This window comes from Pagrus pagrus (assembly GCF_965226575.1).
Source record: "Pagrus pagrus genome assembly, chromosome: 15".
Lineage (NCBI taxonomy): Eukaryota > Metazoa > Chordata > Actinopteri > Spariformes > Sparidae > Pagrus > Pagrus pagrus.
This window is the reverse complement of record NC_140199.1, coordinates 11266213-11279287: the sequence shown is the minus strand read 5'-3', so window position 1 is coordinate 11279287 and position 13075 is coordinate 11266213. Positions and strand designations below refer to the sequence as shown.

General features: G+C 41.4%; 1 protein-coding gene across 1 annotated transcript in view; it reads left to right on the top strand.

Moving 5' to 3' along the window:
* Window positions 1–12598, top strand: part of srbd1 (S1 RNA binding domain 1) — a 53914-nt gene extending 41316 nt beyond the window's left edge. Inside the window, exons 17-21 of the mRNA XM_084374728.1 lie at window positions 1661–1767; window positions 2801–2962; window positions 3219–3368; window positions 9325–9509; window positions 11232–12598. Of these exons, the coding sequence (XP_084230854.1) occupies window positions 1661–1767; window positions 2801–2962; window positions 3219–3368; window positions 9325–9509; window positions 11232–11524 (897 nt within the window). The 3' untranslated portion in view covers window positions 11525–12598. The remainder of the gene's footprint in view (window positions 1–1660; window positions 1768–2800; window positions 2963–3218; window positions 3369–9324; window positions 9510–11231) is intronic.
* Window positions 12599–13075: the final 477 nt, after the last annotated feature.

Here is a 13075-nt window from a genome sequence, read left to right as displayed (position 1 = left end):
ATATTTTAGAATGTCAATGATTTGTGTTTGCTAATCCTATAATTATGATATGATATGTTTTTGAAAGCTTTTAAATTAATATGTAGGTTGTTTGTTTTGGCACTTTGCAAGAATACCTGAGTGATATCTTTAACCACGCTGTAAGCGGAAAACTGGTCTTCCAGGAGCTTCCTTTTGAGATAACTTGCGTGGGCTGTGTATATTGCCCCCTGTTGATGCAATGGCATCTTACAAAAACAAAAAAAAGAAAAATCATTATAAAAAGCCTTTGAATAGTTTTGGATTTTGCTAAATTTAAAAGCCCAAATAATTTATTTTCTCCTTCTTGGCTTTGGCTTCTTCTCAGTTGCGTTATTGATTATTAAAGAATACATAGTGTCAGGTAGTCACGAGAAAGATAGATTTCAGATAGTCATGAGAAAACAACAAAAAACTGGAAAGTCCTTTGTGTCCTTTAACTCGTCAATACCTCTGTATGACTCACTCTTCCTCTCTGTCCTCATCTGTCCTGCTGTCCTGTCACTGCTGACAGAGAAGGCTGCGTGCGCTAGCTGGCGTTGTTGTTATCTGTTTACAAGCCAGTTTTTGTTCAGAGCTTGATCATGTTACAGGACAACTCATGCTAGTCTCAGTCACGTTCACACACACACATACAGCCTAACAGTAGTCTAGTTTAGACTGTCGGCTAATCCTCAAGCAGTTGCTGAGGCATCAGTCCAACTGAACTTTTTGGCCCTGTCCTGCAGCCCAGAGTTTCTGTGTGCCTGGGGACGACTGGTTGACCTCAAATAATATCTTTAATCTTATTTTGGGGTATTGTTTTGATTAAGTTTTTGAGATGTTGCTTTTTGTTACACAATCATCCTGTCCTTTCCTTTCCTTTCCTTTCCTTAACCTTTACATCATTGGCTGTCCTCCCTGCTCCTTATTAGGAAAAAGATTTCAGTCCTTTTGGAAAATATGTCCTGATTAATGGTTGATTGGCTGGTGTTTGAGAAGTGAGAAGAGTTCATTTGGAGGATCTTTATCGACAGCGAGCTACACTAACGAGAACACTGTGTTAGTGGGAGGGAGGCATTGCTGACAAGCCAAACTAAACACTCTCTCTCTCTGTCTGTTTCTCTCTCTGCCTCTTACCTGTCAATCAAACCTCTCTCTCAGTTTGCCAGTATTTTATTGCTGACACTCTCTGCTGCTGGTTATCTCTTTTAAGGGTGACATTTTAATAATCCCCTTTGAGCTTGTGCCTGCACAGGACCAAATATCAGTACATTGGAAAAATGCCGTATAAAAGTGAATAAATATACAGCATTGGGATTATTGAAATGGATCATGATTATGTTAAGTCCGTTAGAAAGTCTCCAATAAAACATTTAAAAAACATTAAGATTGTTTTTGGATGAAATATGACAAAAGAATCTCTGCATTGCGACTGCCAAAGGCGGCAGTGTTAGCTTTTAAATAAAACCGAATTTGGATACATAAAAGTTTCAGTTACCTTTTTTTCTTACTGAGATATTCCATCTTTAAAAGACTATAAAAGTCCTAAACGGCCAAAATTCCTCCCAAAAGCAGTAAATTAATGTTATTTTCTTTGCTAATCCAGTTTTCAGCCTGAAATGTCTTTTCTTGTGTGTGTTTGCTAAATGTGTCTTTCTAGCATGATGTGTCAGCCGGAGCTCTTAAGGCAGCACTGGACGGCGTAGTGCAAGAATGTGTGAGCTTCGTGGGGGTGGACATCAACATCTGCTCCGAGACACTGATGAGGTAGACGACACATAAAGACACAAGCAAGTGCATGTGTGTGCGCAAGCACTCTCTCCCACCCACGCACACACACAGAGATGAAGTAGGGCTTAGACCTCTGACATACTTTCCCTTTGCAGTCACAACATGGCAGAGCTTCATTCACACTCATGCATGGGAGCAAACTAGATGCGCGCACACACACACACTCACACTCACACACGGACTGCCAGCTTTCTGTTGAGACTAATGCTTCACACCTTGGCCTCGCTTACTGGGCTGACTGTAGTCAACAGAGGGGATTAGGCAAGGTAGACACACACACACACACACACACACACACATCACTGCCACACACACATAGAAATGTATATGTATGCATAAAGTCAAAAGTATTTTTTGGTAGCATTCTGTACACACATGTGCTTTTTTACTGTGTACAGTACATACACATGATTCAGGAGTACAGAAAATGCAACAATTTGAATTACGCAAACTTGCAGTGGATACAAACAGTACAAAATGAGCTGGCATAAGCTGCAGGGCAGGCATCAGGTCATCTGTTTACCTGTCTGCTCTGCAAGTGAGCTTTTTCCATTCCCGCCAGAAGTTGTGTTACACACACATTAAACACACAGAGACGTGTTGATGACTGAGGTATTATGTTGAGTGTTGACATTGCTGTGCGTTTTAGTGTGAGTGAGTCACTGTGGACATTAACAGGGCAGACCTAATTGAGTTTCAAATCACCTCTTTTCATTGCTCTGCCAAGACTGGACAAATATACTCTAGATATTGGCTCATGTGTGTCTCTTGTGACTGTTGGTCATTACAATCTGCTCTGTTTGTTTGTATATTATAAAAATCTGGAAACTGAACCGTGGTTTCCTCCGAGTTTTATTTTTCACTGTACTGTTCCTCATATCAGCATCCACTTTAGAACAGAGAGTGTAGAATAAACACACAGACCTCAACAAACCTCCAAAAATGATTTTAATAAATAGGCAATGTGCTGTGTGACATTTCCCCATTGATTTCTTGTTTTAACTCCCAGGCATGTAGCAGGCCTGAATGCAGGTAGGGCGAAGAATATTGCAGAGTGGAGAGAGCAGAGTGGTCCCTTCATCAACCGGGAGCAACTTAAACTTGTCAAAGGCATGGGGCCCAAGACCTACCAGCAGTGTGCCGGCTTCATCAGAATCAACCCGCAAACCAGGTATGCCCTCATGTGAAAACTGTGTGCAGATACATAGACACGAACATACACATTCATTTCGCATTGATTTCGTTCTTAATTGTTGTTAAAGGGTCAGTTTACAGAAATTGCAGTAAAACACATTTTCTGACATTCAGTTTTATCCTGCCTGGTAGGTTCTTTTGGTTTACTTTGCCTGGGTATTGAGACACACACTGACTGGTCACTTTATTCTTCTTCATATATTTAAAAATACCTTTATTTCTTGTCAAAACAGTGCCAGATCCTCACCTCACCCTGTACCAGCAGTGCCAGAGAAACCAGCAGCGAAGAAGGCCAAAGCAAAGACTGGTGTCAACATACCAACCTCATTTAACCCCCTGGACCAGACCTGTATACACCCGGAGTCCTACCATGTGGCACAGAGGTACAGTACACACAAATGTACAAAGACACACACACTATTGTACAGCAGCCTACCCCACTGACCAAAGCATGTTCAGGCTAAGATGGAGTTGATTTTGACACCGTCTCATATGGGGCTGGTTATTGCGGTGGAGGACTGATTTGATTTACACAGACATGGGATACAAGAGAGGAGGTGCTGGCTTTGTATGTGTGTGTGTTTCCTTGTGTGAGAAATGATTGTTAGCGCTGCTGATGCTGATATCAAAAGCACATTGAACATCAGACTTGTATGTCCTGTCCATTTGTGTGTGAGTGAGAAAGAGAGAGAAAGTGAGGGAGGGCTCTCTCTCCTACAGCTGTAGTCACTCAACTGTGTTTAGTCTACATAAGTTCTGACACTAGTGGCTCTAAGCATCACTCCCCTCATGTTGATGTGCCTTTAATGGCCTCAGTGCATGTGTGTGTGTGTGTGCGCGCTTGGGAGGGTGTGTCTCTATGTGCACATGTGTGAAGATAGATTGATGTCTGCTTTTATGAAACTGTGTTTTTGCTTGTCTCAGCTACTTCAGGGAAGTGACCGTGTGTATTTGTGGGTTTATGTGTTTGTGTGTTCAGCATAGACGGTATTGTACAGTTGTTCATCAAAGAACTGTCACAATTTAGAGGTTTAAATAGACAAATAACCAACCCCTTCAATTCTGATAAATCCTCTATCCCTTTCCCTGCCTTTTCATTTCACCTTCCCTTTTTCCCTTAAATTCACATAGTTTTGTGTTTCTTTAAATTTCATTCTGTTTTTTCTTTTTCCTTTTTTCTTGGAAGACACCTTTCTCTCATCCATCCATCCATCCATCCATCCATCCATCCATCCATCTCACTTTCACTCTCTGTCTTTCATTCTCAGCAGTGCTTATTACAACTCAGTGAGGTGCCCAAACACTCTTGTTAGTGTTGTAAATGTCAGCCACTGTCCACACGCACGCGGGTATCTCTCTCTCTATGTGTTTTGGCCTTTCGGACACGTAAACGGAATTTCAGATTACTGAAAATGGAGCTTTTGGAAAACTCCTTCCAAGGTGAATATATTCAGAAACGCTGTTTACAGTGTTTTCATCTAGACGGGCAGAAACAGAGATTTTTGGAAACGATAACAATGACAGAATGGATGTTCTGTTGTTTGACATTATGTCTTGAAAGACACAAACAGACATTGATAACACAATGATGGAATAGAGACAAAAAACGTGTGGTTACAATGTTTTGCTGACACATAATCCAAGAAGATTCTGTGTCATGTTTGCCTGTCTCGTTCATAGTTTTTTTTGTAGCTAAGCAACTGCTAAGTAAATGATAGTATGTAAGATAAAATCTCCAGTCCATATTTCTCTCATGCCTGTTGCCTTTTTTCTCAACAACATTAAATCTTTCTCATGTTTCTCCACACTCTACTTATCACACTCTGCTTCTCTATTCTTCCTGCTGTTCAGCATTCTTAGCCCTGTGTCGGCAAATGTTGTAACCTTTGTTATGACTACTTTATAATCCATGTCTGGCAATTTGCTCAATTCAGTTTGAATTAATTTCTCGTTTGCTTGCGCTATAGTTTGTGATGGCCTCTATTTCACAAACGCCTGCAGAATATGAGAACAACATCTTCAGAACATTTCCAAAGCGTGTCCTGTGGTTTTACAGTATGTCACGTCCCTCTTTAAATGTTAAAGATGATGGTTGGTGGCGTTAAGTTCACTCACACATGAGGTCGCAGGAAAAGTCATGCATGTCAGCACCTGCACTCAGTGGGTTTAGACAGCTTGGTGCAGTTTTGATGCAGTGGAAAATAATTCATATTCCACTGCACTTTAAATCAGAGAGTACACCACGCTTCTGCCAAAAACAGACCAACGATCGTTCTTGGTTAGGGTGTAGTTGAACCTGATTTGACTGTCTCCTCACATTACAGTTGTTATCTTAGACTTCACTTCATCTGTTCAATCTTGCACTGTTTGTAAGTTTGTGGTCATTTTTAGAATTTGATTTTAAAATAAAAAATGACACCTAACAATGCATGACTTTTTCCTCCTTACTTTGTGCCATACCAACGAGATTTTTCTTAAATCAGCTTCACACGATGAAAGTGGATCTCATTTTGAAATTCTAGTATACTGGGACACATCTAACGTACCCCTTAAATGGAAAATATCAGGCTGTGTACAGCACTAGATGTTAGGGCATTGCTGTGATGCCTCACTGCTCTTCTCACAACCCCACCTACAACCGATGAAAATAGGAGGTATGGAGGGAGGATTGTGGAGGAATGCTCTTTGTGTGTGGTTGTGTGTATGTGTGTCTTTATAGTGTGTAAGTAATATCATGTTCATCACATTAGTGAAACTGTATCCCCCATTACTGCTCACAGCCCACACATCACCCTCTTTTTGTAACCATAATACAACACACGCGCACACACACACGCGCAAGAACACAAATATACAGACTCGATTCGTCCATCTTTGTCTCAGCAGTAGTGGCATGCCTTAAATGCAAGAATATCTAGTTAAAAACGCAGATATTTGGCTGAAGTGTATCAACTCTATTACAATTATTTAATGAAGCTCATTGTTATGTGTTAGATAGTTGGGTCCATTCTCATGAAATATATGCTATTACTCAGATATGAGACAGGGGGTTCCACTTTATGACGAATATTTCTCTGATATGTAACAGTCGGGGCCCAATATTTCTATAACACAAGACAGAGTGGGTTCTCGCTGTGGGCCTGGATAAAATCTATATCCTAGCCCACCCAACCCCACATTCACACACACACACACACACACACACACACACACTCACACACACACGCACACACACACAGTGTTGGTAGTAATTATATAAGTATGAGCCCAGCAGTGGTGGAGGCCTCTGGACTCCTGGTACCCCTTAAATACTAACATACACCCTTGGAAAAATGAGATGGGTAACACACACACACACACACACACACACACACACACACACACACACACACACACACACACACCTGAAAGTAGAACTCACCACCCACCAAAACCACTGTAAGATCCAGAGCCAGAGCCGAAATGCAGGCTGCTCTTAATTCAACACTGCTTTCACTCTCCTCTCCTCTTCCTCTATCATTCCATCTTGAGCATTTTTTATGTCACTCATAGGTCAAAGGGATGCTCCTGAATTCAGTGTGGAAATGGATCATGTGTACCCTCTTGGACCTGTGTGCTCTTAAAGTCACAGTATGTAAATTCTGCCGCAAGAATCTCGATTTTAAAAAATGAAAATATCATGAAGTAGTTTGAGATCATATTAGTTGTTGTCTTCACTGTTTAACAACCACCTTTTCTGATGAAAATCTATCTCACATGACTCAAGCAGAAATGTTCACAGACGAGGTGATATTTTAAAGTTTTATTCACGTTATGTTTTGTCACGTACTCTGACTTCCTTCCTCGACTCTCTTGTGGAAGTTGTTGTAACAGGCAACCAAATGAAACGCACCATCACCCTGAGTGAGATTACAGATTTATCTGGGTTTAAACATTGTTGGACACATTTGGGATAATGTAAGTACAACTCAACAAAATCCATAACAAAGTATAGCCATTTTTAGACATTTTAATGCAGAAATGTTGCAAAATATATCTTTAAGTTTTGATGTTTGATGTTTGAATGATTTGAGTTGTACTATCAGTGAGCATCCACTGAGAAAAGACGATGGAAAAAATAGTAGCTCGCACTTTTCCCAAACTAAACAATATAAAGGGTGCACAGTAGTGGCAAGAATCAAAATCAAACAACAAGTATTCTGATTTATTGTGCACTAAAAAAACAAAAACCTGTTTCAGCTCAATCTGATGATGGCTTTGAGCTCAATAAATCAGAAGAATTATTCTCTGTGAGTGCCAGAGTTTTGTTTATTTTTTTATGTACTGAGAAAAGCCTTCAGTTCTGCCTCAGCATATATGAACAGAAAAGCTACAGTATTTGCGGTTGATTAAAGCCCCAGTGGCACTGCAAGTCTAATTGGCATAAACAACTTTTTCTGATTTTGTTGTGATGTGATGTTGATGTGTTAGCAATCTGTTGGCAATTTTAAAAATGGGAAATAAGACTTATGATGTACTCTTGCTTGTCATACTCAAGTAGGGATAATTATTTTCACCTGTTTCGTATTTTGTACTCCAGTGAGTGTTGAAGATAAACACACAACATTTTCGCCTCAAGATATTTTTAGATTCTTTTTTGGCAGTTTTGCAAATTTTGACACAGTGGAGAAAGACACTAAATATTGTAAGCGAGAGGAAGAGGGATGACCAGAGGTCCCAGACTGGATTCAAACCACTGGGGCTATCTGTAATGCATCTTAAACCACTGGGCCACCAAGACACAGGTATTACTTTTCCTGTTAAGAGATATATGGTTTGAAAGTTAAGATGCCCAGGGAGACTCATGGTGTTAGACCAACATCCATTTCGGTCCAAAGGCGCTGTTTCCTCACCGCGAAGCCATTTCTGGCACACGGTCAGCTTCTATTTTGCACCGATCTGACTCGCTGGTGTTGAGGGATTGATTCCGCTTGTCCCCCCTCGTTTGGACGCTAGACGGTGACTTTGCTGGCGGGGCCCCTCCGCTCACAGCTGTCTCATACATAGTTTGTACACAAGCCGTGTCGCGTTACATCCGCACTGTCCCTGTTACTGCCAAACGAGCATTTCTGAACAACATTGTGTATGAATCAACTTTGTGTGTGTATGTTCTTGTATGTGTGTGTCCACCTGTTCTGTCCATCACGGCGGTGGGGGACAGCTGCGGAGTCTGTTTGGCGTCAGGCTACAAGTGAGCGACATCCATCATGGACGCTACCCAGCTGGTCCACACATGAACACATGCGTAGAGGCAAATGCATTCACATCCATCACCAGCTGTGGAAAGTGCCGACTGTAAATAATATATACAGTGCGCACAATACTCAAACGTCACTCATTTTTCCATAACGCCTATTTGCCACTCTGGGTCCCATGCCAGTCTGTTACTAAGTCTGTTTAGAATGTAGACTCGCTAATTAGTTTGGATTAAAATCTCAGTGAGTTTTAAATGGTGCGACCTGACCGGCTGTCTAGACATTTTGGAGGTTGGATAGAATAAAGTGATAGAAGGGGATTTTTTCCAGGCTGTTGACGGATGGACAAACAGTCCAGCCTTAGCAAACTGGAGGCAGTTTCATGAGACCAGGTGTCAGGGCGTTTACTGCCCACTGTGGATTTACCTGATTTAACAGGGGGTGAAATAAATGTTCGTATTTGTACTTGTGTGTGCTTTTAGAGCAGAAAGCTCCGCCTCGGCAGCCCAGGATTTTGCGTGTAATTACTCCCACACCTCTCCTGCCCACCCTTTTTTCCCCCAGCTACCTCTCACTTTACCTGCATTAGCCTAGCTTTTCCCTCTCTTCTTCCTACTTCTTTGCTTCTCTCAACTTTTACTTCTCTTTTTTGCTGAACATTCCTCCAAGACTGTCAGAACTTTCCACCCCTCCTTTCATCCTTTCCTCTTTCCTTTTTCTCTGAGTCGATTCCTACCCCATCTCCATAGACCAAGGCCTGTCCTTCAGTCAGTGATGGATGTGAGACTTTCTCCTTTTTCTTTTGCAGCCACTTCATAAACCTGTGTTCGCATAAGTTAAGACAAAGTTTGTTGATCCAACACTGGGGAAATATCCTTGTCAGAGCAGCTCTAGAGTCAAGAGTAGAGGAAAGTGGGATTGAGTAATAAATAAGGAAATAAATGAATAAATAAAAACTCTGTACTCTATATACACCTTTCAGGTCCATGACCATGACCATGATGGTTAATGGCCCGCTTTTGCATTTCTTAGTTTTAACAGTTTAACTCTAACCTTCTGTGCTATATTGTACATATTTTTTTTTACAAACATTGTTTCTGTCCAGATTTCTGTCCATTGTGGGTGGGAGTGCAGACCAGATCGGGAGTGCAGGCTTGCAACTATGTGTGGAGAGCAAGGTTCGGAGCAGCAGTGTCGAGGAACTGGCCAGGACAGTGGACACCACACCAGAGACCCTCAAACTCATCATAGACGGCCTCACGCAGCCCCCTGGGTTTGACATACGACAAAGTAAGAATCCTGTCACTCACAGTTGCAAGAGTTAAACATTGTTTACATGCATTTGTGTCCATTGCACACCCCTCTTTTCACTTTACAGGAATCCAAAGTGAACAAAACCACATTTTGCCTCTTATTTCTCAGTATTTGCCCCAGGTCATACATCTGTTATTACTACTTATTTATTCTTGTGCAGAAATTTTTTCACTGAGCACAAAACTATCAGTGTTTTGAATCGTTTAAAATTTCATAGACAGCATGCATCTGCAACCTAGCAGTCGCAGTAACTTCTCGTAGTCTCTCATCTTTCCTTCATAATGTCTTTTATAGGTCCCTACTGACTGATAGAAAGTTGAACTTGTATTTGTCCAGTTCTTTGACTGCTTTGCTAGTTAAAAGACACACTGACTCTTCTTGTGCCTTTATTATAATAGGCATGTCTTGGCAGTGTAACTTGATAGGATCTGACAGTGCTGTGGCTTCCTCCCTGTAGCCCAACAACACGAGCACTATGTTTCTGACAGGGTGTGATGGGTCCAGCAGACTGTGTTGTTGGACAGAATATTTCTACACACAAATACACAAAGACCTCTGTTTTTCTCCTTAGTCTCATACTCTTGAGTTCAGTCACACATAAACATACCCATAAAATCATACATGGTCGCAAAGTTTTAGATTTTTAGCAGTCCCGCTGTAACTCATTGTTTCCTCAAGAAGAATTTACGCCACATCTCTCTCCCTTTTTCATTTATTCTTCTTATCTATATTCTTTAAAAGGCCTATGACATGAAAGAGCAGGTAGCTTAAAATTATTTATTATAAAAATATAGAGTATGTTAGGTTTTACAAGCTTAGACTTTATTGCCCTAAAATAATATTGTGATACATGATATATACCTCGAGGAAAAGACAACACTTATGGCATATCATGATATAACGATATCTATCTGTCTAAAAACAATGTGTAGTCTCGTGTTGGGATGGATATCGTTAGGATTTTATTGATACTGATACTCTTGATTGATCAATTAATTCTCCGTATTGGTTTGTTTGAAACAGGCATGAAAGTACATTAAAACCTTGTTTGGTGGTTTATATATAAGGTATTTTTACAATTTACGTCTGATCTCTGGTCAGTTAAATACAAAACAATTTCCGTGCCTTATTACCAGGCTCTCCTTTTTTCATACAGTTTCATGTGGAGAAGAAAAAAGTAAATCCTGGATATTCAGTTAGTGCTGGCCAGCTCTTCTTTAAAATTATTGAACGCAGCTTCAAGGTTCATCCTCAGGTTGGCCCTATTCGGTTGCAGCACACTACGCTTGGCCTCCTAGCCCGTGCTCAGCTGAGTAAACAGATGGGCCGGGGCTACCGCATGAAATCAGTGCTGTGGGGAGGATAATTGGACCGGACTATTTCCTGGGGCACGCGCCTTCCTTGTTTGTGTTATGCTAGAGAAAGGAAAAAGATCTCTCATGAACAGGCCAAGTGGAAAGAGGGGTCGAATAGGATGCTGAGAAATGTGGAAGTATGCAGACACAAGTGTTCGGTTGCTGCTCGAAATCTAATATGTTTGTCATATCTGCCCCCTTGCTTTCCTGCATCCCCTTTCCCGTCTCGTCTCCAAAACATATGTACGAGCTGCCACCCGCACCTGATTTTGCCATAGATCTTTCTCCCTCACATCCTTCTATCCACTTCATCTTTTTGATACTCTCCTTCTTTTTTCCTCAGATTTCGGGCAGGCGGACTTTAAACGGGGCATTGTGTCGATGAGTGACCTGCGGGTGGGTGCGGTGCTGACAGGACGGGTGGACAACACAGCTCTGTTTGGAGCTTTTGTAGATATCGGTGTTGGCCGCGCGGGCCTCATCCACAAGAGCAACATAACTCTGGACAAACTGCCTGTCAGCCAGCGCCGCCGCAGCCTGGCTCTGGGACCAGGGGAAAGAGTGGAGGTCCGGGTCCTGAATGTGGACCATCAGAGGGGACGGATTGGCCTGGACTTGATCAGGGTCCTACAATAGAGTCTATTAATCCCCATGTTTAATCTACTGTAATTGGATTAGACTAATGAGGGGATTACACAGAAAGCTACTGAGATGCACATTACTTCATGAGTAGGTTACAGTGAGAACTGATCTGGTTCTTATAAGCAGAGCTGAATGGGGCATTTTAACAGGCAATCTGTAAAGTGCCATTTTAGGAATTTTAAATAAGTAGAAAAAAAACTAACTTAGAATAGCTGTTTCAAGTCCAATGAAACTGAATCAAACCAAAAATCCTTACAGTTATGTTGAAGGTGCAGTGTCTGGGATTCAGTGAAATGTGGGGGAGAAATGGAATAGAAAATTCCTAATCGTGATTTCATTCATGTGTTGTTACCAGAAAATAAAAAATTGTTGTGTTTATGTTATGTTAGAATGAACCTTTTACTGTTACATCTACAGAGGGAGTGAGTCCTCTTCCATGGAGTCCACCATGTTGTACTGGTGTGTTGCTACAGTAGCCCACAACAGACGAACCAAACGCTGGTTCTAGAGAGGGCCTTTCGTTTTTAGCGACCATTGTAATCCTACACACTGGACCTTTAACGACTAGAGATTTTCTCTCCCCTGAAGTCATTTTGTCAGGAACTCAATCTGTGTGTACTCCCTGATTATCATTGGGCGTGGTACGTGGACTGGATTGAAGATGGACGATGAAAATGTCCCTTTTTGTTTCAACCTGTTGGCCAGCTATCTGCATTCACACTACTGTTTACTGATCGTTAGCAGAGACTGAGAAGACAGCTTTTTGAAATGGAACCCATAATTTGCACATCAGCAGTGGTGCAGGTAGCTTCATACATGAGCTGCTTCGGTTTTTCTATAAATATAATATGATTTAATTATTATACACGTAAACATTCACCTCTGTGCTATGTTTTGTTTTGTTCTGCTCTGTTTGTACAAGCAAACAGTCTGTCGATAAACATCTGCATATCTCTGTTATTCAGGCAGACTTTGTTTACTGTGTTTGTGGACACACACATTCCAGCTTGTAAATACACTGGCCTCATCTTCAGATGAAGTTTTGACATTAAACATTTTTCCTGTATACTTTGTGCTCTTGATGTACATTTTTCTCAAACGAAGAATTCAGCACTTTACACACTCAGTGCCGCGATCTGATTCACATTGTAGATGAGGGCGTGGATGAGAACAGAAAAGAGGGAGGATGGCATGAAGCATGGAGAAAAGGAAGGTGGGAGAATTGGAGAAGAGGATGTGTTAAGTGATGGAAAGAGGAAAAAAGACACCAGTTAAAAAACAAGTTTTTCTCCCAGACAACAGGAAAATGTGAAAAGACTGAAATGAGTGGGCTGGATGGGGGGGAAGGGTGGAGACGGGGGTAAGAGGAGGAGGAGGAGGAGGAGGAGGGAATGCTTCTATCTCCCAGACTGCAGTAAAGCCTGAAGGCTTTTTAGGCATGGTCCCAGACACAATTATCCCAGGACACACACACACACAATCACACACTAATCAGCTGCTTCAAAATTAATCCCAGACTCCCCATCCACATTATCTAATTTGTTT